General features: G+C 41.6%; 2 protein-coding genes across 2 annotated transcripts in view; both read left to right on the top strand.

Moving 5' to 3' along the window:
* ttc39b (tetratricopeptide repeat domain 39B) overlaps positions 1-10,744 on the top strand; it is a gene marked incomplete at both ends in the record, with an annotated part of 17,678 nt that extends 6,934 nt beyond the window's left edge. Inside the window, 16 exons of the mRNA XM_079215069.1 lie at positions 169-300; positions 2,907-2,977; positions 3,061-3,128; positions 3,993-4,057; positions 4,889-4,994; positions 5,346-5,411; positions 5,539-5,647; positions 5,818-5,885; positions 6,040-6,099; positions 6,192-6,353; positions 6,891-6,986; positions 7,090-7,206; positions 8,495-8,606; positions 9,728-9,845; positions 9,928-10,044; positions 10,648-10,744. Coding sequence (XP_079071195.1) covers positions 169-300; positions 2,907-2,977; positions 3,061-3,128; positions 3,993-4,057; positions 4,889-4,994; positions 5,346-5,411; positions 5,539-5,647; positions 5,818-5,885; positions 6,040-6,099; positions 6,192-6,353; positions 6,891-6,986; positions 7,090-7,206; positions 8,495-8,606; positions 9,728-9,845; positions 9,928-10,044; positions 10,648-10,744 — 1,564 coding nt within the window. The remainder of the gene's footprint in view (positions 1-168; positions 301-2,906; positions 2,978-3,060; positions 3,129-3,992; positions 4,058-4,888; positions 4,995-5,345; positions 5,412-5,538; positions 5,648-5,817; positions 5,886-6,039; positions 6,100-6,191; positions 6,354-6,890; positions 6,987-7,089; positions 7,207-8,494; positions 8,607-9,727; positions 9,846-9,927; positions 10,045-10,647) is intronic.
* A 4,303-nt stretch (positions 10,745-15,047) lies between these two features.
* Positions 15,048-19,680, top strand: cfi (complement factor I; the record flags this gene model as incomplete). Its single annotated transcript, XM_079215878.1, has 10 exons — positions 15,048-15,107; positions 15,754-15,983; positions 16,228-16,381; positions 16,666-16,729; positions 16,875-17,040; positions 18,099-18,289; positions 19,115-19,216; positions 19,314-19,433; positions 19,519-19,554; positions 19,646-19,680. The coding sequence occupies 10 exons, from the start codon at positions 15,048-15,050 to the stop codon at positions 19,678-19,680; spliced, it is 1,158 nt and encodes a 385-aa protein (XP_079072004.1).
* Positions 19,681-20,000: the final 320 nt, after the last annotated feature.

The raw sequence follows: 20,000 nt of genomic DNA, 5'->3' as shown, positions 1-20,000 counted from the left end.
TAGTAGTGTATTTGTAATTATCACAATGTGTACTGCAGAGCCCGACTTCTACTGCTGCTTTTGATGATGTTCACCACCACTGATGTTCACCACCACTCAGTACTTTTACTGTGTGTGTGTGTGTGTGTGTGTGTGTGTGTGTGTGTGTGTGTGTGTGTGTGTGTGCAGGTGGAAGCTCAGCATATACCACGCTCTGGGCTACAGCAGCATCCTGGTGATGCAGGCGACGATGACCTTTGAGCACCGAGACATTCAGGCTGCCATGACGACCATCAAGGAGGCGCTGCAGACCTGTCAGAGGTGAGTCTCCTCTAGCGCCACCACCAGGCCGTCTCCTCTAGCGCCACCACCAGGCCGTCTCCTCTAGCGCCACCACCAGGCCGTCTCCTCTAGCGCCACCACCAGGCTAACTAACAACTGTCATCCCGCTGTTGGAGCTGCACACTGTGTTTATGGGATTTATTATTGATATTATTATGTTATTTGACAAAACTATTTTAATATGACAAAATTAATTAATTTGACAAAAATATTTAAATTTGACAAAAATATTTGAATTTAAAAAATAGATTTATTTGATTACGTTTATGTTATTTTACTGCATCATTTTTATTTAAAACAAATATTCAAATTTACAAAATTATGTTATTTCACAATTATTTCATTTTACAAAACTATTTTTTTTGACAAAATTATTCTTATTGTACTAAATACTTATTGTACAAATTCATATTGTACAAAATGATGTTATTTGACAAAGTTATTTTATTTGACCATGAATCTCCACCTTTACGTGGTGGATGAGTTTGAGTGGCTCAGGGATCCTGGGAGCCATGTTGTTACCTCGCCCGGACCAGGGAGCCAGACCCAGGAGAGAGCTTTCTGGCGAGTGTCTGGTGGCTGGGCCATCGCCCATTGGGCCCAGTCGGGCTCAGCCCGTAGAAACCACCCTGTGGACTCCCCACCCTGTGGACAAGCATCGTGGTCGGGTGCTATGTATGTACTGGGCGGCGGGCACTAGCTAGATATAGATGGGCTCACCTCCACGCATATCACTGTCCCCGGAACCAAGCTCCTGGAGAAGGGTTGGAATTTGTCCTTTTCTGGACTTAAGAGTATCCGGCCTTCTTGGAGTCGATGGGAGGTTCCTGGAAAGGGCGCTGCCTGCCGACTCCATAGTTCTCCTGGGAGACATCTGAAGACTTGGGGGTGGTTGCACCCATATCCCTGGCAGAGGCCACTATGGTAGTCAAAAAGCTCCTTGGTGGCAAGGCGCCGGGAGGATGAGATTCTGAGATGCTGAAGGCGCTGGACATTGTTGGGCTGTCTTGGCTGACACGCCTCTTCAATGTCGCATGGGGGTCAGGAACATGGACTGATGACGGTGGTGGATCCCATCTTCATGGGGGGATTTCACCCAAATAGTAGCAAGAAAGAAAAGGTGGGGGCCGAAAAGAGCGAGTGACAGCATATAACCCGAATGTCAGTATGTATCCCCTGTGTCAGTCATGTTTAACTTAAGTTATTTTAATACAAAAATGCTATTATATTATATATCAAATCCTGGTCCTAGTCCTTAGGGGGTTTACATCATACTGGTCTACCCAGGAAAAGGGTCTCAAGGTCTGGGTACAAGTCAGTGACACTTGGGGAACAGTGACTGACGCTTGGGAAACAGTGACTGACACAGGGTAAACACAAGGGCTCAAATCTGGGTAAATATGCATGCCAAGAGACCCCTGGTGAACCAGACCCACCTCCGGAGCTCCTCCTGTAACCCGGCTCACACTCCGACCCCGTGGATGCACACTTAAGCACACCCCCTGAGTTAAATCCCATATTTCGCCAATTTAGAGTTTCGTGCCCCTGGTACTCCAGAATAAGAAATGACTGACATTTGGGAAGTAATGAGGGGAGGGGGGATTTCACCCAAATAGTTGCAAGAAAGAAAAGGCGTGGGCCGAGAAGAGCGAGGGACAGCAAACTCAAATGTCAGTATGTATCCCCTGTGTCAGTCATATTTAACTTAAGTTATTTTAATAAAAAAATACTATTATATATACATTATAATATTAATGTTGTAACATATCAGGGATCATACTGCCCAACTCTGGTATCAAACCAGCAACCACATGTTTATGGGACGAACACTTATCAGCTTGAGCTACAGAGGAGTGTTGAAATTCTTTCTCAGAAACTGCTATTTAGTTTAATTAATTTAATTAAAAAATATGGCCCCCAGGAACCTATCTTGAATATCAGTCAGAATGAATAAATGAGGCAAGATCGCCATCTAGTGGATCTTTTATTATATCACATGTTTTGACCCGAGTGTCAGTGCAGTTACCTAAATGTCGACACCCAATTGTCGTCGTATTGACATGCTGGTGCTTTTCCGACATGTCAGTTTGAAAGTCAATGGCAAGCGACCGACAATTGTGTGTAGTTCTCTTAACCCTCGCAAGACTACTGCAGGGGTCCTAGGAGTCCTGTAGGGCTCAGCCTTAGAGATAGAGTAAGGAGATGAGTTTCCGCTGTAGTGCTCGGCCTTAAAGATAGAGTAAGGAGATGAGTTTCCTCCGTAGGGCTCTTAGAGATAGAGTAAGGAGATGAGTTTCCTCTGTAGTGCTCAGCCTTAGAGATGTCCCTTTTCATCCAATTTTCAATAAAATAGTTATTATACATATAAACAAAAGACATGTTGGCATTTATTACACATCACAAACCTCTCAAACTAATATTTAATTCCTCCAAATAAGTACAATTAAACAAATGTCACATTTTGATCTGCCTCCAAACTCCAGCAGCTGTTGGAAGACTTGTTTTTGATCACAGTGCAGATAATTAATAATAAATAATAAATGCATGTCGTCACCTCTAACACCAAAGTGTTCCATCTTCTGCAGGTTCAGGAAGAAGAACTCTGTGATCGGGTCTCTGACCAGTCTGATCAGCAAGCAGTCCAAGCTGCAGGAAGGTACCGGCATGTCCCGCCCCCACACAGGTTGATTGACAGCTAGAGGTCAGCAGGAAGTCACTGAGCTGTTTGTGTGTTTGCAGAGGAGATGCACGCCGAGATCTGCTACGCCGAGTGTCTGCTGCAGAAAGCCATGCTGACTTTTGTGCAGGTGGGGACAGTTTACCTGTTTACCGCTTTACCTGTTTACACGTTTACCTGTTTACACGTTTTCCTGTTTACCGCTTTACCTGTTGAACATGTTCACCTGTTTACCGCTTTACCTGTTGAACATGTTCACCTGTTTACACGTTTACCTCTTTACCGCTTTACCTGTTTACACGTTTACCTGTTTACACGTTTACCTGTTTATACGTTTACATGTTTACCGCTTTACCTGTTTACCACTTTACCTGTTTACACGTTCACCTGTTTACCGCTTTTCCTGTTTAACATGTTCACCTGTTTAACACGTTTACCTGTTTAACATGTTCACCTGTTTAACATGTTTACCTGTTTAACATGTTTACCTGTTTAACATGTTTAACATGTTCACCTGTTTAACACGTTTACCTGTTTAACATGTTTAACATGTTTACCTGTTTAACATGTTTACCTGTTTACCTGTTTAACATGTTTACATGTTTACCTGTTTACACGTTTACCTGTTTAACATGTTTAACATGTTTACCTGTTTGCCTGTTTAACATGTTTAACATGTTTAACATGTTTACCTGTTTAACATGTTTACATGTTTACCTGTTTAACATGTTTACCTGTTTAACATGTTTGCAGCTTTCATACGATGTGAAGAAGAACATGAATGTGGGATATGAAATGTAGCATAACACATCTAAGGAAACAATGTAGCCAGGTAATGATAAAGTTATGAGGAGATCAGCTAATTATATAAGATGTAATTCAACCCTCCCTCTCTCTCTCTCTCTCTCTCTCTCTCTCTCTCTCTCTCTCTCTCTCTCTCTCTCTCTCTCTCTCTCTCTCTCTTTCTCTCTCTCTCTCTCTCTCTCTCTCTCAGGATGAGAACATGATCAGTTTTATTAAAGGAGGCATAAAGATGCAAACAAGCTACCAAATCTACAAGTGAGTAGAACATATCTTATTTTACTTATTTGATTAATTAACCGTCGTGCCTCACACAAAAAAGGTGCTGATCTTTCAGAATTTAGCCCTTTAAATTATTGTTGCTTTACAAGCTGTTGTTATTGGATAAAAAGAGAAAAATGTAATTATTTTATAAATGCAAGGGTCTATCATGCTCTATCATACAGCAACATTGCTCCATCATACAGCAACATTGCTCTACCATACAGCAACATTGCTCCATCATACAGCAACATTGCTCTACCATACAGCAACATTGCTCTACCATACAGCAACATTGCTCCATCATACAGCAACATTGCTCCATCATACAGCAACATTGCTCTACCATACAGCAACATTGCTCCATCATACAGCAACATTGCTCCATCATACAGCAACATTGCTCTATCATACAGCAACATTGCTCCATCATACAGCAATATTGCTCCATCATACAGCAACATTGCTCTATCATACATCAACATTGCTATATCCTACAGCAACATTGCCCCCAAGTGGAAACTAGAAAAATACCATATAATTGCCCCATGAGGCAAACTGGTGGAAAAGAGTCAAATGTACCATTTTGAAAGTCTGATCTAATAGAAGGCATGCTTCTTTGCTGTAATTGTGATTTTAATGGGATACAAACATGTAATAAATAATAATCAAAATGTATGCCCAAATTGATAACAACTAAATTAAAGATAAAAGCTAACTATGTCCATAAGGGTTCCCCTCGTGTCTGGATGGGAAGAGGTTCAGCCTGTGGGGATCATGATTCGGAGCTTCCCTGATGCTGACTTCCTGTGTGATGTCGTCCAACAGGGACTGTCAGAATGGGATCAACACCTCTCAGGACCTGGCTGGCCAGTCCGACCTGTTCCAACAGTTTGATGGCGGAGTGAAGCTGGGCGTCGGGTCCTTCAACCTGGTGGGTCTCCAGGCAGACAATCACTGGCTTGTTTTATTCCACTCTGAGTCCCAGACGGGAGGAGTTAGATAAGGAGAATAATGCTCAAGTCAAAGTCGACTAAAGTGACTTCCAAACGACATTAACTGACTCAACATTAGTTCAGAATTCACTGCTAGCTGAGTCAACGCTTCCTTTTCTGTTGGTTGGGTTCTGCCAAAATTAGGTGTATGTCATCAGCGTATTGGCAAATCACAGTTATGAATAAACACTCAGATAAGATATGAAATGCACACATTGACTGATTGAAAGTGACATGATTTAATAGTTTACTTGAATATGATTTCATAGTATTTTCTGTTTCTCTTTCAGTTGTTGTCCCTCCTCCCTCACAGGATTTTGAGGTTGTTGGAGTTCATCGGATTCTCAGGAAACCGGGTCCGTACTTCACCGTGATCACAATACGTATTTCATTATATATAGATATAGAAACGTAGCCAGAGGACTTGGAGGCAGCTGTGAACGTCTCTTGTGAACCGGTCATAACCAACCCGTCTGTCTGCAGAGATTCGGCCTGTCTCAGCTGAAGGAGGGAGCCTCCAGTCACAGCCTGAGGTCCATCTTCTGTGCTCTGACGCTGCTCTTCTACAACACATACGTGTCGCTCATCCTCGGTAGGGAAACACTGTAATATTAATAATGTGGGTCCATAGATCTAGCACACTCTACCTGGACCACAGCCGCTGGGCTTCAGAGCATCTCTCATCCCACAATGTGTGGACTGTCAGGTGTAAAACTCTGCTTGTCATGGCGGAAGGTAACGGTGCTGCTGTTGTGTTTGAAGGAACCGGAGAGGGGAACCTGGCGGAGGCCGAAGCTCTGCTGGAGCCGTACCAGCAGAAATACCCCAAAGTAAGCCCACCCCTCACACACACACACACACACACACACACACACACACACACACACACACACACACACACACACACACACACACACCACACACACACACGTGTGTTTGAAGACAAATCAATGAAGTGAAAGCTGCATCCTGTGTTTCCTTCAGGGCTCCATCATCCTCTTCTACTCCGCTCGCATCTCCACGCTGAGGGGGAACTTTGAGAAGGTCTGGAACACTCGTTTATGATGACATTTTCCTGAATAAACCTTATTGAACCTGAGCCTTATTAAACCTGAGCCTAACCCCGCTGTGTTCAGGCCCGGGCCGAGTACGAGGAGTGCATCGGAAGTCAGCAGGAGTGGAAGCAGATCCACCACCTGTGCTACTGGGAGCTGATGTGGAGCCACTCCTACCAGCAGCAGTGGCAGCAGGCGTACCAGTACGCAGACCTGCTGTGCCGGGAGAGCCGCTGGTCCAAGGTACCAACGCACAGTATGGACCCATTCATAACATTTGTTTATATTCATAATTAACATTGTGCCTGCCATAGAGATAGGCTCCCTTCAGGTGTTCCTTATTCTGCTTGTTTGAGCATCAATGGCTGAAAACGATGAAATTATGTTTATTTACGACGGTTCATAAAACTGACATCGTCGTGTTTCCTGCTTCGGGGATGAATAGAGATTTAACAGATATTTATTTAAAAGAATCTTCCAGATCATTTAGAATCGGTAAATTATAATAAAATAATCCTTTATTATATTTACAGTATTACAGCAGCGTACGGAAACGTGCAGACAGGAGGCATAGTTAAAGAAATCCAAACAAGTATTATAGATAAGTAGCAAACAGTAAAATAATATTAACTTTTTTAAAAACCTTTTTTTGCACAACGCATATTTTTTTATTTTTTTGCACTGATTCCTTTTGTTGTCCTTTGGTCTACTGGGAGCACCGCTGGTTGTACTGGTTGTACTGGTTGTGAATCCTCCGTCTGTGCTCTCGACCCTCTGCAGGCCATCTACATGTACCAGAAGGCGGCCATCCTCACCATGATGTCAGAGGAGGAGGTGCAGAGGACGGGGGAGGACGTGGTGGAGCTCTTTAAGTCAGTGGGCCTCATTGAGCACTCACCGGTTCTGGAGCACTGTGTTGATGAGGGTCCTCACAAGTGTAGGAGTACCATACAAGGTGTGTGTGTTTGTGTGCAGGCAGGTGGAGGGGCTGAAGCAGCGCCTGGCGGGGAAGTCGATCCCGACGGAGAAATTTGCCGTGAGGAAGTCAAGACGCTACAAAGCTGCTCGGCCCGTCCTGCTGGTCGTCCCCGCCCTGGTACCCGAGACCCGGTTCAGCCACAACACACAACACACTACATCACACACGTCCACACACGTCTACACACGTCTACACACGTTCACACACGTCTACACACGTCTACACACGTCTACACACGTCTACACACGTCTACACACGTCTACACACGTTTACACACGTCTACACACGTTCACACACGTCTACACACGTCTACACACGTCTACACACGTTCACACACGTCTACACACGTCTACACACGTCTACACACGTTCACACACGTTCACACACGTCTACACACGTCTACACACGTCTACACACGTTCACACACGTCTACACACGTCTACACACGTCTACACACGTCTACACACGTCTACACACGTTTACACACGTCTACACACGTTCACACACGTTCACACACGTTCACACACGTCTACACACGTCTACACACGTTCACACACGTCTACACACGTCTACACACGTCTACACACGTCTACACACGTTCACACACGTTCACACACGTCTACACACGTCTACACACGTTCACACACGTTCACACACGTCTACACACGTCTACACACGTTCACACACGTCTACACACGTCTACACACGTCTACACACGTCTACACACGTCTACACACGTTCACACACGTCTACACACGTCTACACACGTCTACACACGTCTACACACGTCTACACACGTTTACACACGTCTACACACGTTCACACACGTCTACACACGTCTACACACGTCTACACATCTAAGGATCATCTTCAGGGTTCTTACGGTCATGGAAAACCTGGAACAGTCGTGGAATTTTAAAATGGTTATTTCCAGGCTTAGAAAAGTTCTTGAAAAAAATGAAATCCCCAAAGTTTAGTAAAAGTCATGTAAATGTGTTATATTCATGTGTTCATGACGTTCATTTACGCTGAGTTTGAAATAATGAATATGCTTTTAAAAGAAAGACTCAAAATATAAGCAGGCATACATACAGGCATCTATATACATGTTTATTCTTTTAATCAAACTATTGTCTCATTCATTTGTGTCATTTAAGGTTTACTGTATGCTTTGTATTCTCATTGGTAGTTTAAATACTACATTTACTCACTTTTTACTGTTTTCACCCAGATTTCACTAAATGTTTGCTCATGGAAATGTGGTTTAAAGTCATGGAAAAGTCATGAAACCCATTGGTCAGAATGTGTGTGAACCCTGCCTCTACGTCTATTGGAAAGCTTTGATTGGCCGTAGTTGAATGTACTCTGAATAATAAACACCTGCTGCCGTTCCCTCCCCCTTTAGGAGATGATGTACGTGTGGAACGGGTTCACCATCGTCGGGAAGAGAGCCGACAGCACCGAGGCTCAGCTGGTCACCATCGAGGCGGCTGAGGAGCAGCTTCGCAACGATCCCAGTAATTATTCTAGCTGCTTTGAATCTTAGTGGTGAATGTATCCGTTATTTAATTATTTATACATTTCTTTCTTTTCTACTTTATTTTTGTCTGACAAACCTAACTTTTGTATATATGTTAATATATCTAAATTAATTAAACTGAAAAGAAAAGAGACAGAAACAGAGGTTCCTCAGGGTTCTGTCCTCGGCCCACTTCTCTCCAGGTTCTACTGGACGGAAAGGGACAGAATCGTGTCGGGCGGAACTTGTTTTTTTTATGCAGACGATGGTGTTGTATATTTATCCATTGGAGGTATTTCTGTTGTCTCAGAACTTAAAATCTAGCAGCGTGGTTTGAAACGTTGCATCTTCTCACACGATTCATCTGCACATCAATATATTTTTCTTTGAGTTTGAGTACTTTCAGACATGACGTGGATATAAAAGGTCTTTCCTGTGGAACGTGGTTCATTTTTCTGAGCTTTTGCACCAAAAATATGTGGTAATACCCTCCACCTCACATTTCATTTAGCTGACGCTTTTATCCAAAGCGACTTACATGTTTGCTCTATACATTGTAGACACAGCAACAGGGAGCAATTAGGGGTTAAGTGTCTTGCTCAAGGACGCAGCGACTAGCAGAGCTGGGACTGGGGCACGAACCACCAACCCTCTGATTGCTAGACAGGCATGCTAGCCACTTAGCCACAGTCACCCCTTTACCTCTATCTCTACCTTTACCTCCACTTTTACCTCTACCTTTACCTCTACCGTTATCTTTACCTCTACCGCTATATTTACCGCTACCTTTACCTCTACCTTTACCTCTAACTCCACCTCTACCTTTACCTCTACCTTTACATCCACCTATACCGCTATCTTTACCTCTACCTTTACCTCTACCTTTACCTCTACCGCTACCTTTACCTTTACCTGCACCTCTACATTTACCTCTACCTTTACCTCCACCTCTACCGCTACCTTTACCTCTACCTTTACCTCCACCTCTACCGCTACCTTTACCTCCACCTCTACATTACCGCTACCTTTATCTCTACATTTACCTCTATATTTACCTCCACCTCCACGTCGCTGCTGCTTGGTTCCAGTAGAGTTACGTGATGTTCGTGTCCCCTTCAGGCCCCTCAGAGTTCCACCCAGACGACAGCTGCCTGGTCCAGATGTTGAAGGGACTCTGTCTGAAACACCTGGGCAGGTTACTGCAGGCCGAGCTCTGCTTCACGCAGGTCCTGTCCAGGTAAGACATGCACACAGACATGCACACAGACAGGTTCAGGTCTACCCGCTGAGAGATAAATGGTCTGATGTGTGTGTTTCAGTGAGAGTCGCATCAAATACGATCACTACCTGATCCCCTTCACGCTCTATGAGCTGGGCCTGCTGTACAAGCAACAGGGAGACTTCACCAAGGCCACCGCCTACATCGAAAATGCCAAGTAAGTTTACCATATATGTGTATATACTATACCATAACTACTGTATATATATACACTAGTTGTACCTCATAGTACTATGTAGTAATACAATATATGTCTATATAGCTTTATAAAGCTCTGTTTACTTTCACATGCCTTGATACACTTCTTTATACTACTCTTTATATACTTTCATATACCTTTACTAACCCCTCTATATCTTTATTTACTTTCTTAAATACTCTTTTATACCTTTTTATATACCTTCATACATCTTTATGTATTTTAATAAAGCTTACACAACTTTTTGTTTATCTTTTTTCACCTCTTTTTGTTAAACTCTTACACTATGTTATAATTCTATATACCACCAATGTCATGTGATACACATCGATACATTTGATGTCATTTTGTATCACTACACCTCTTAGTACTTTGTGAACCTCTTAAATGCTCTAGAATGACTGTTATAAACGGACAAAGTCCCTCCGACTAGTGTGAGGCTAGAATAAGTCTCCAGGTGAGAACCGACCTGAAGGAACATGAACTAAGATGTTTGAGGAAAAAGAAGCGAGTACAACATTTACATTTATCTCTTTCATTGATGATTTTGTTGTTCATCAGGACGAACTACAAGGACTACTCCATGGAGAGCCGGCTGCACCTTAGGATGCACGCAGCCCTCAACAGCCTCAAAGAGTCACCCGCTGGCACCCCATAATACAGAAGAAGTGTCGGGGGTTTGGTGTCCACCAGCACTCTCTTATTCTCCATTGCTTGCAACCGTATTTATTTATTTTTTAAATTGTGTACACAGATGAGATTATTTAAGCAGCTCTTCTCAAACATGCTCTGGCTTCCCTTCAATACTGAGATTTGATTGGTGAAAGCAGCGCTTCAATGCCAAATATCAAATCAAGCATCACTCAAAAGTTATCAATGGCTCCTTTTACTGTGAGTAAGAAGACAATAACAAGAACACACGAGAGGTTTCACTTTGAGGGCTCGTTCACTCCGACGTCTCTGGATCGAGTGCTCTCTCCTGACCACCAGGGGGCGACTCCTCTGGTTGTATAGAAGTCTATATAAATGACTCTACTTCTCTTGATGTATTCCCTCAGTAAACATTGTAAACATGAGTTTATGTCTCAATCTCTAGTTTCAAGTCTTCTTCAATACAGCATGAAGTTCATTTAGTAAATTATGGTCATTTAGAGTCAAACAGACCATAAATCTTACCGTCTGCCTGAACGAGCCCTGAACTCAAATCCTCTCTGTTCCTCAACAATTCATGCCTTAAACTGCTTTTAATTGTGTATAAAGATACTTCTTTGTATATTTTTCAGGATAGAATCATAAATACTGACGAATTTCAGGGTTCAAGAACGATTGGTGGGAACACACAGTGTGTCTGTATATATATATACATATATATATATATATATACACACACTGTATATATATATATATATATGTACACATATGTATACATATGTGTGCATATATATATATATATATATACATATATATATATATATATGTATATATATATATATATATATATATATATATATTTTATATATATATATATATGCACACTGTGTGTGTATATGTATATATATATATTTAAATATATATACATATACACACATATGTATACATATGTGTACATATATATACACATATGTGTGTATATATATGTACACATATGTATACATATGTGTGTATATATATATGTGTGTATATGTGTATATATATATATGTATATATATATATACACATATACACACAGTGTGTGTATATATGCTTTATACTTTATTTACTTTGCCTTGTTTGATTTTCTAATAACACAAACGTGCGCTTGCAATCAAAGCCTTCTCACCAACCGTGGCTCTCACACACACACACACACACACACACACACACACACACACACACACACACACACACACACACACACACACACACACACACACACACTTAGCAGCAATAGTAAACGTTGTGCTGTGAGTTTGTGTTTTCTGGCTCTCAGTCTTTGAAGTGAAACCAGGACGAGATCAACGTCTGTTTCTGCTTCCGTTATATTATTTGTATTCTCTTAAATAACGTAAATAATATAAATCAGCAACCGACATGAAGAGCATAATACAAATTTTAAAAAAGCACAAATCCATTTTCTCCAATCACCAAAAACAAGGATGTACTTTTTATTTCTCGACCTTTTCTCATTTTTTTTTCGAGTAGTTTAATACTATTTAAAATGATGTATATAGTATATGAACACAACGATTACTAAATACATCGATATAAAGGTACATTCATATATATAAAGCTACACTGGTTTTAGTCCAGGTGGATGAAATTCTTCGTCTCTTTAAAGGAAAAGCTTTCCTCCAATATTAAGTTTTATTTTACTATTACGTGTTATTATTTAATCCCAAACGACAAATAAATGACATTGTTGCAACTGTAACAAACGAGTGGCAACAATGATCCTCCTCGCTATAAAGAATGTATCAACCTGCAGACCAAATGATGTGTGTGTCCTGTGTTTTGTGTATTTTTGTGCCTTTTTGTTGTGATTTTGTCCGTTTGAGACGTGCAGTAAATATTCTACGTCTTTAGCGTCGTTGTTTAAAGGGTTCGTGGCGATAAACATCGGACGGAGGTCCATCAACCGCTAACGCTAGAAAACTGCCGCTGGACGACGTTCCTCGTGAAACACGGAGAACAAACGTGAAATCTGTGAAAACTACAGATAAACAACGATTGTTAATGTCCTCAGTTTGTTATGATTCATCTTTTAAAGCAAAGTTGTATTATTATGCCACATCATTAGCATAGTTAGCATAGTTAGGCTATGTTACTGTGCACTCTTGGACATATGGGTTCTGAATGGGTTCCTCCTGAAGGGCGGAGGTTCCACCCAGAACCATCTCCTTCTGACTGAAGAACCGCTTTTTGGAAGACGAAGAGTTCCATTAAGAACCCATTTCAGCCAAAGAACCCTTTTTGAATGAAAAGGTTCTTCAATGAATGCTGAAATCCCGGGTGTGGAAAGGTAGAACCCGCTGGGTGGGTTCTAGATTAAACCCTTGGAATATAAAGTGGTTCTTAGTAGAACATGTCATTTCTTGTTCGTACCCTTGGAAGGTGCAACGGTTCTGCATGAGCCCCCCAGAGAGGGTTTTGGGGGAACCATTTGGCCATAGAAGGGTCCTTGTTTCTGAGTGGAACCTTTCACAGATGGTTCTAGGTATAACTCTTTACTTTGGGTTCTAGGTAGGACCTGGAGAACCCTCTCCGGTTCTAGTCAGCACCTTATATTTCCTCGTGTGTCGTCGTAAACATCCGAGTCACGGAGATAAAAGCCTGTTTTTAAAGAACAAATATCTTTTCACGGTTCTGAAGGTACCGCCAGACTTCACCATGAAAACACTATTTAACAGTTTCCTGTTCCCAACATATTCATAATTCATGTCTCTCAAAGGCGTTGTTTCTCTCTGTGTCTCTGTATTTGTATCTTAATTATTGTTTCTATATGATGCACGTTATTATAATCTGTTTTCTGGTCTGAGAACATTTTGTGTCAGGAAGCGTTACGACCAAATATTCACGTTATAGACGATGATCCACGTGCAATAAAATAATAATGGAAGATGAATTGTTGCTTTTGACTCTTTTTTCTTTAATGACCTTTTATGGTCTCTTTGTGTGTCTTCATCATTACCACATGTTTTAATATTTTAACTCATATAAACATGAAACTTCACCAGCTGATTACTGACATCAAGATGAGTATTTATTTAAGTGTTATGAAATGTTATGTTTAAATATGCAATTGAGGAATTATCGTATTAAATATGTGCTAATTTTCATACATTTCCAGAACATAAAACTGAACATTTGATAAAACCAGGTTCATAATTCTTGTTTTATTTTGTTGACGCATTAAAGTCAAAGGTTTTTAGGAATTTATTTTATATCTGTTTGTTTCACTCCATAAATAATAAAATACTGTCAACAGACACACACACAGCGTGTCCCTCATAGTGATTCATCCTATTGGTCTGTGTGTGTGTGTGTGTGTGTGTGTGTGTGTGTGTGTGTGTGTGTGTGTGTGTGTGTGTGTGTGTGCGTAGCAGGAGTGTGATCTTTGTGGTTGTGTGTAAATTCAGGAAAACCCAGAAGTCTGACCGATGAGTTCATGACTATTTTGCAACGTTTTGTTTTTATTGACACAATGTTGAACATTAACTTATTCGTACTTCCATGTGTTCATTGGTTCATGCTTTCCGGACAGATTTGAGTCTCCAAGTCACCTGACCGGCTTTTTATCCTCGCCTCGAGAATGAAACACACACAGCCGTGTTCATTTTGTGACCTTCAGCGCAGAGTCTTGACCTTCAATGCTGAGTCACGACCTTCAGCGATAAGTCACGACCTACAGCGACGAGTTATGTCATTCAGCGCTGAGTCACGACCTTCAGCGCTGAGTCACGACCTTCAGTGCAGAGTCTTGACCTTCAGCGCCGAGTCTTGATCTTCAATGCTGAGTCACGACCTTCAGTGCTGAGTCACGACCTTCAGTGCCGAGTCTTGATCTTCAATGCTGAGTCACGACCTTCAGCGCTGAGTCACGACCTTCAGTGCAGAGTCTTGACCTTCAGCGCCGAGTCTTGATCTTCAATGCTGAGTCACGACCTTCAGTGCTGAGTCACGACCTTCAGTGCCGAGTCTTGATCTTCAATGCTTAGTCACGACCTTCAGTGCCGAGTTTCCGCGCCGCCCACGTATTTGTTTCCATGTGCTGACTGGAATCTGGGCTGTGTCCACACTGACAAGCCGAGCTAATGATTGATTTATTGATTGATTGATGACATCACCAGTGGACACATTGCTCCTTTGCAGACAGAACAACTTTCTCTCCGTCCGTTCCTGCTGCTGTTGCCGTGCGATACGTTTTATTATCTCGTCTGAGTCGATTACTCTTCCGTCCTCCAGGACCTTCGTCTGTAGACAAGATGAGATCAGCGGGAGCTTCTGTCTTCTTGCTGTTTCTGTTGCTTCGTAGCTCTGACGCGGTGAGTTGAAGTGTTTTTTGATCACCTGCATGGTGTCATATGTCCGGCCGTGACGTTGTGTTGGATGTTGCTCAGTGTTTGAGTTTGGCTCCAGAATACATATAAACGCTTAAGTTCATTTGTAGAGCGCGTTTTAACAACAAGGCAATTCAAAGTGCGTCACATAAAACTATTAAACGCATCAAAACATAATGCAGAAGAAAACAAGATTTAACAACAATTAAGAACATCCATTAAAACAGTCAAAAAGCTAAAAATAGAATAAAGGTTTAAGCAGTTTAAGAAATATAATATAGTGGGATACAGAAATTGATTAATATCCTTGAATCTGGTTCAATTAAAGGCAACAGCAAACAACAAAGTCTAGTATAGAAACATATATCGTGTATATTACAGTTTAATATACAGGATGATGTATTATGTACCGTTAATATATATTTTACCACAAAGGAGCATTGAGGTAAAATATTATTAATATGAGAATGGTCGTAACTCATATAAGATAAATTGACCCAAATACTGAAACCAAAGATAACAGAGCTGCGTTCAACCCGGGCTGAGAGATAAACGTGTGAATCGTCTGCGTAACGCTTCAGACGAGCAGAACCGTGTTGTAACTCTGTGGCATTCTTTTCTGTTGCTCCAGAAGAGGTATCCCTCAGACGATGACAGCCCAAAGCCCATGGTGCAGGTAGCCCATATACCACAGAGACCAGGAGTAGAAACCCCTCTGGTGACCCCCCCGACACCCACGACTCCCCCGACCTCCCCAACCCCTAAGACTGCCCCGACCCCCACGACCACCCAGACCTCCACGACCCCAGAAGCACCCGAGGAAGACAAGTTTCTGGGTCCGCCTGAGTGTCTGCAAAAGAAGTACGTGTGATTTGATGGTCTGGGCTTCTGCTCTGTTCTATTTGTATTTTCCTTTTTTGCATTCATGCATTCTCTTTGATTGAGTTGTTCATCAGTCTGCAGCTGCTGCCGCTCAGAAAGAGTCAAACAGACTGAGCCTAAGAGCGGAGGTCCTGGTGCCTTTGCCGTCTCCAGCAAAGCAAATGTGTCAATAATGAGAAGAAGTGTGAATAATGTGTGTTTCTATGTGTGTAACGCGCGGCAGCTTCACGCGTGCGTCATGTGACCTGGTGTTTTGTCGTCCGTGGGAGCGCTGCATCGAGGGGCGCTGCTCCTGTAAACCCCCGTATCTGTGCCCCGATGCGGGAGGGGCGCCGGTCTGCGGGCTGGACTCCAGGAGCTACCGCTCCTACTGCCAGGTGGGTCATCGCCCCAGCGGAGGGTCGGGCATCGACACGCCGTTCCGTTCCAAAACCTTCCATTGGAAAAATGCTTTTTTTTTTGAAAATACAAAACAAAATTGTTGTTTTCTTACAGAATGTTCGTTAAGGAACCCAATACTTTTCCTGGATAATTTTGCAGATCGGAGGTTTTGCACTTATATTTATAGTTTTATGTATAAACTCTCTCTCTCTCTCTCTCTCTCTCTCTCCCTCTCTCTCTCTCTTGGAGGCCTGATTGTAATGCTTCAATGTGTCTCCAGGTGATGGCGCTGTCCTGTCTGAGGAAAAGACCCACCATGTCACACTTCGGGGGCGGTTGCGAAGGTTCGTCGTCGTCACATTCAGCGCCTTCATCTCCGTATCATCCTGACTGCTAGTTCACGTCTTCTTCTTCTTCTTCTTCTTCTTCTTCTTCTTCTTCTTCTTCTTCTTCTTCTTCTTCTTCTTCTCCTCCTCTCCATCACCACAGCGGATCATCCCAAGTTCAGGGGTGCGGTGGACCCGGTCTCCGGTGTGGTCACGGTCTTCCTTCCTGACGCCGGGAGTCCCGGAGGCGGCGAGGAGCTGCTGGTGTGCCGGAAGCTCTGGAACATGGCGACCGCTAACGTGGCCTGCAGGGACAGCGGGAACCCACTGTGAGAGGACCTGTGTTTATATTTATGTATATATCCTGTAGGAGAAACTATCTCATGCATTGCTCAGCTGTGGTTTTGGTTCATTCTTCTCTTTCCATAGATGTTCTATTGGATTCCAGTCAGCTGATTGGCTGGTTGTTCAAGCATCTTTATTTTCTCTCTCTGAAACCAGTTGAGAGTTTCCTTGGCGTGTTGCTGAGATGTCCACCCTCGTTTCATCTACATCCTCCTGGTGGATGGCAGCAGATTTGTATTGAGAATGTCTCGGTACTTTTTTCCATTCATCCTTCCTTCAATGATAAGAAGTTTGCCAGAGCCGTATGCTGAACAACAGCCTCTCACCATGATGCTCCCAGCTCTGGTCTGGTGTTTTTGGGGTCCTGAGCAGTGCCCTTTCACCTCCTAACATGGTGTGTTATGGCATCCAAAGAGTTCCATTGTGGTCTCATCTGACCAGAATATATTCCCCCAGTATTCCACAGGTTTATCTAAATGTTGTGCACCTGTTGATGATTACTTATCGTTTCCTTTGAAACTGGACCTGCTGATTCCAGGTCTTTCTGGAGCTTTCCACAAGTACTTCTTGGCTCTTGAACAACTCTTCTGATCCTTCTTTTCACTCCTGTCAGAGATCTAGCGAGATCTTCTGGATTATGGCCCCAACAATGCTCACTGGAACATTCATGAGTTTAGAAATCCTTCAGTAACCAATGCATCAGTATGTTGCAACAATACGAAACCAAGAGAACTTCAATGGAAAGAGCTAAAGATCAGAGTTCACAGAAGCTTCAAGATGTGAAGACAGTTTGTGTGGAGGAATGAACCAAAACCACAGCTGAGCAATGCATGAGACTAGTTTCTCCTACATATATATATATATATATATATACATACATGTATATATATATATATATATATATATATATATATATATATATATATATATATATATATGTATACAGTATATATATATATACATGTATGTATATATATATATATACATACATGTATATATATATATACGTTATATATACATATATCTTTGTGTGACCTTTCAGCGGAGCGGCGACGACCGATTTTTTCCTGGTAACCAACGACACCGGCAGGCCGTTCCCAAACCAGTGCGTCAGCGTCCGTTGCCAGGGCTACGAGTCGTCCCTCGCCGAGTGCGTGATCTACGACAAGAGACGCAGTTACCAGAAGAGGGTCGCCACGGCAACATGTCACACGGCGTCGGCGGCACCGCACGGTCAGCTTCCTGTTTCACTGTTGCCTCCCGTCAAGTTTCTTGTGCGGGAAACAAAGATCCACGTCAACAACACGCTGTTCAGGGAGTCTTTTTAAACACTGTGACTTTAAATGATGTCACCAGGGTCACAGGGGGAGGGGTTTATTTAGATCGTATTAACATGTATTACAGACGGAGGGTGAGTTCTATCAATATAAATAATAATAATAATAATAATAATATATAATAATATACAAAATAGTATAAATAATAATATACATAATAATGTACATAATAATATATTATACATATAAAATAATATATATATATAAAATATACAAAATTATATAAATCATAATATATATAATAATATATATAATAATGTATATAATATATATAATAATACAAAATAAATAAAATGATATATATAATATTAGATAGATATAATATATATAATAATGTAATAATATATATTATAATAGATATAATAATAGATATAATAATATACATAATAAAATATATATAATAATATATCAAATAGATATAATAATATATATATAATAATATATTTAATATATTTAATAATAGATATAATAGATATAATAATAGATTTATATAATAGATTTATAATAGATAGACTATATATAACAGATTTAATAATGGATATAATAATAGACATTATAATAGATATAATGGAGTACCATGAATGTTTATGGATGTTTCTGATCATATTGCCCAGAGGAAGCATATGAAGTGAATATTTGTTCCAGCCACCTCTCCGTGAGTTTCAGGGTGCAAATGTGAGAAAACGTCTATATTCATCTATATTTCTGCCGTTCTTTCCAGAGTGCGGCTTCAGGTGCGCCAACAAGAAGTGCGTCTCCGTGGACCAGACCTGCAACGGGGTCGACGACTGTGGCGACCACAGCGACGAGATGTGCTGCAAAGGTAAACAACAACAACAACAACAACAACAACAACAACAACAACAAGTGAGTGCACGCCGTGAGGCCGCGCCCCCTGACTGAACACGTGTCGTTGACAGGATGCAGGAACACGAGTTTCCGCTGCCGGACGGGCGTGTGCGTCCCTGAAGAGGCGGTGGGAGACGGACAGGTGGACTGTCTGGACGGAGAGGACGAGGCACAGACGCACAACACCGACAGTGAGACACGCTGCACAGCCAGCAACGCACTCCTTCACCTTCATGTTTTATGTGTGTTGTACTCTGTACTTCTCTTCCTCCACAGAACCAGGAGCGAAGCAGAAAGAACTCAAGAACTCAGGTACAGTAGAAACTGAGGAGGAGGAGTTTGAATCTTGTTGTTGTTGTTAGTCGGTGTGACGTCATGACATGTGTTTGTGTTATTCTTTCAGAGTACGTCTCTCCCAAAAACGGTACGTCGCCGTAACATTGACCTTTAACCTTCACGCCGGAAGCAAAGATCTCTTTAATGTTCAACAACACAAAGCTGTTTGTCCTTTATATCGTGCTTTTTTATTATTATTATGTTTCATTAATTATTTTATACATTGTGCTTTTTTATTTTTATTATGTTTCATTAATTATTTTATATATCGTGCTTTTTATTAATATTATGTTTCATTAATTATTTTATATATTGTGCTTTTTTATTATTATTATGTTTCATTAATTATTTAATATATTGTGCTTTTTATTGTTATTATGTTTCATTAATTATTTTATATATTGTGCTTTTTTGTATGTGTG

Source organism: Taurulus bubalis, assembly GCF_910589615.1.
Source record: "Taurulus bubalis genome assembly, chromosome: 3".
NCBI classification, from domain to species: domain Eukaryota; kingdom Metazoa; phylum Chordata; class Actinopteri; order Perciformes; family Cottidae; genus Taurulus; species Taurulus bubalis.
This window is presented reverse-complemented; position numbering and strand designations above follow the sequence as displayed.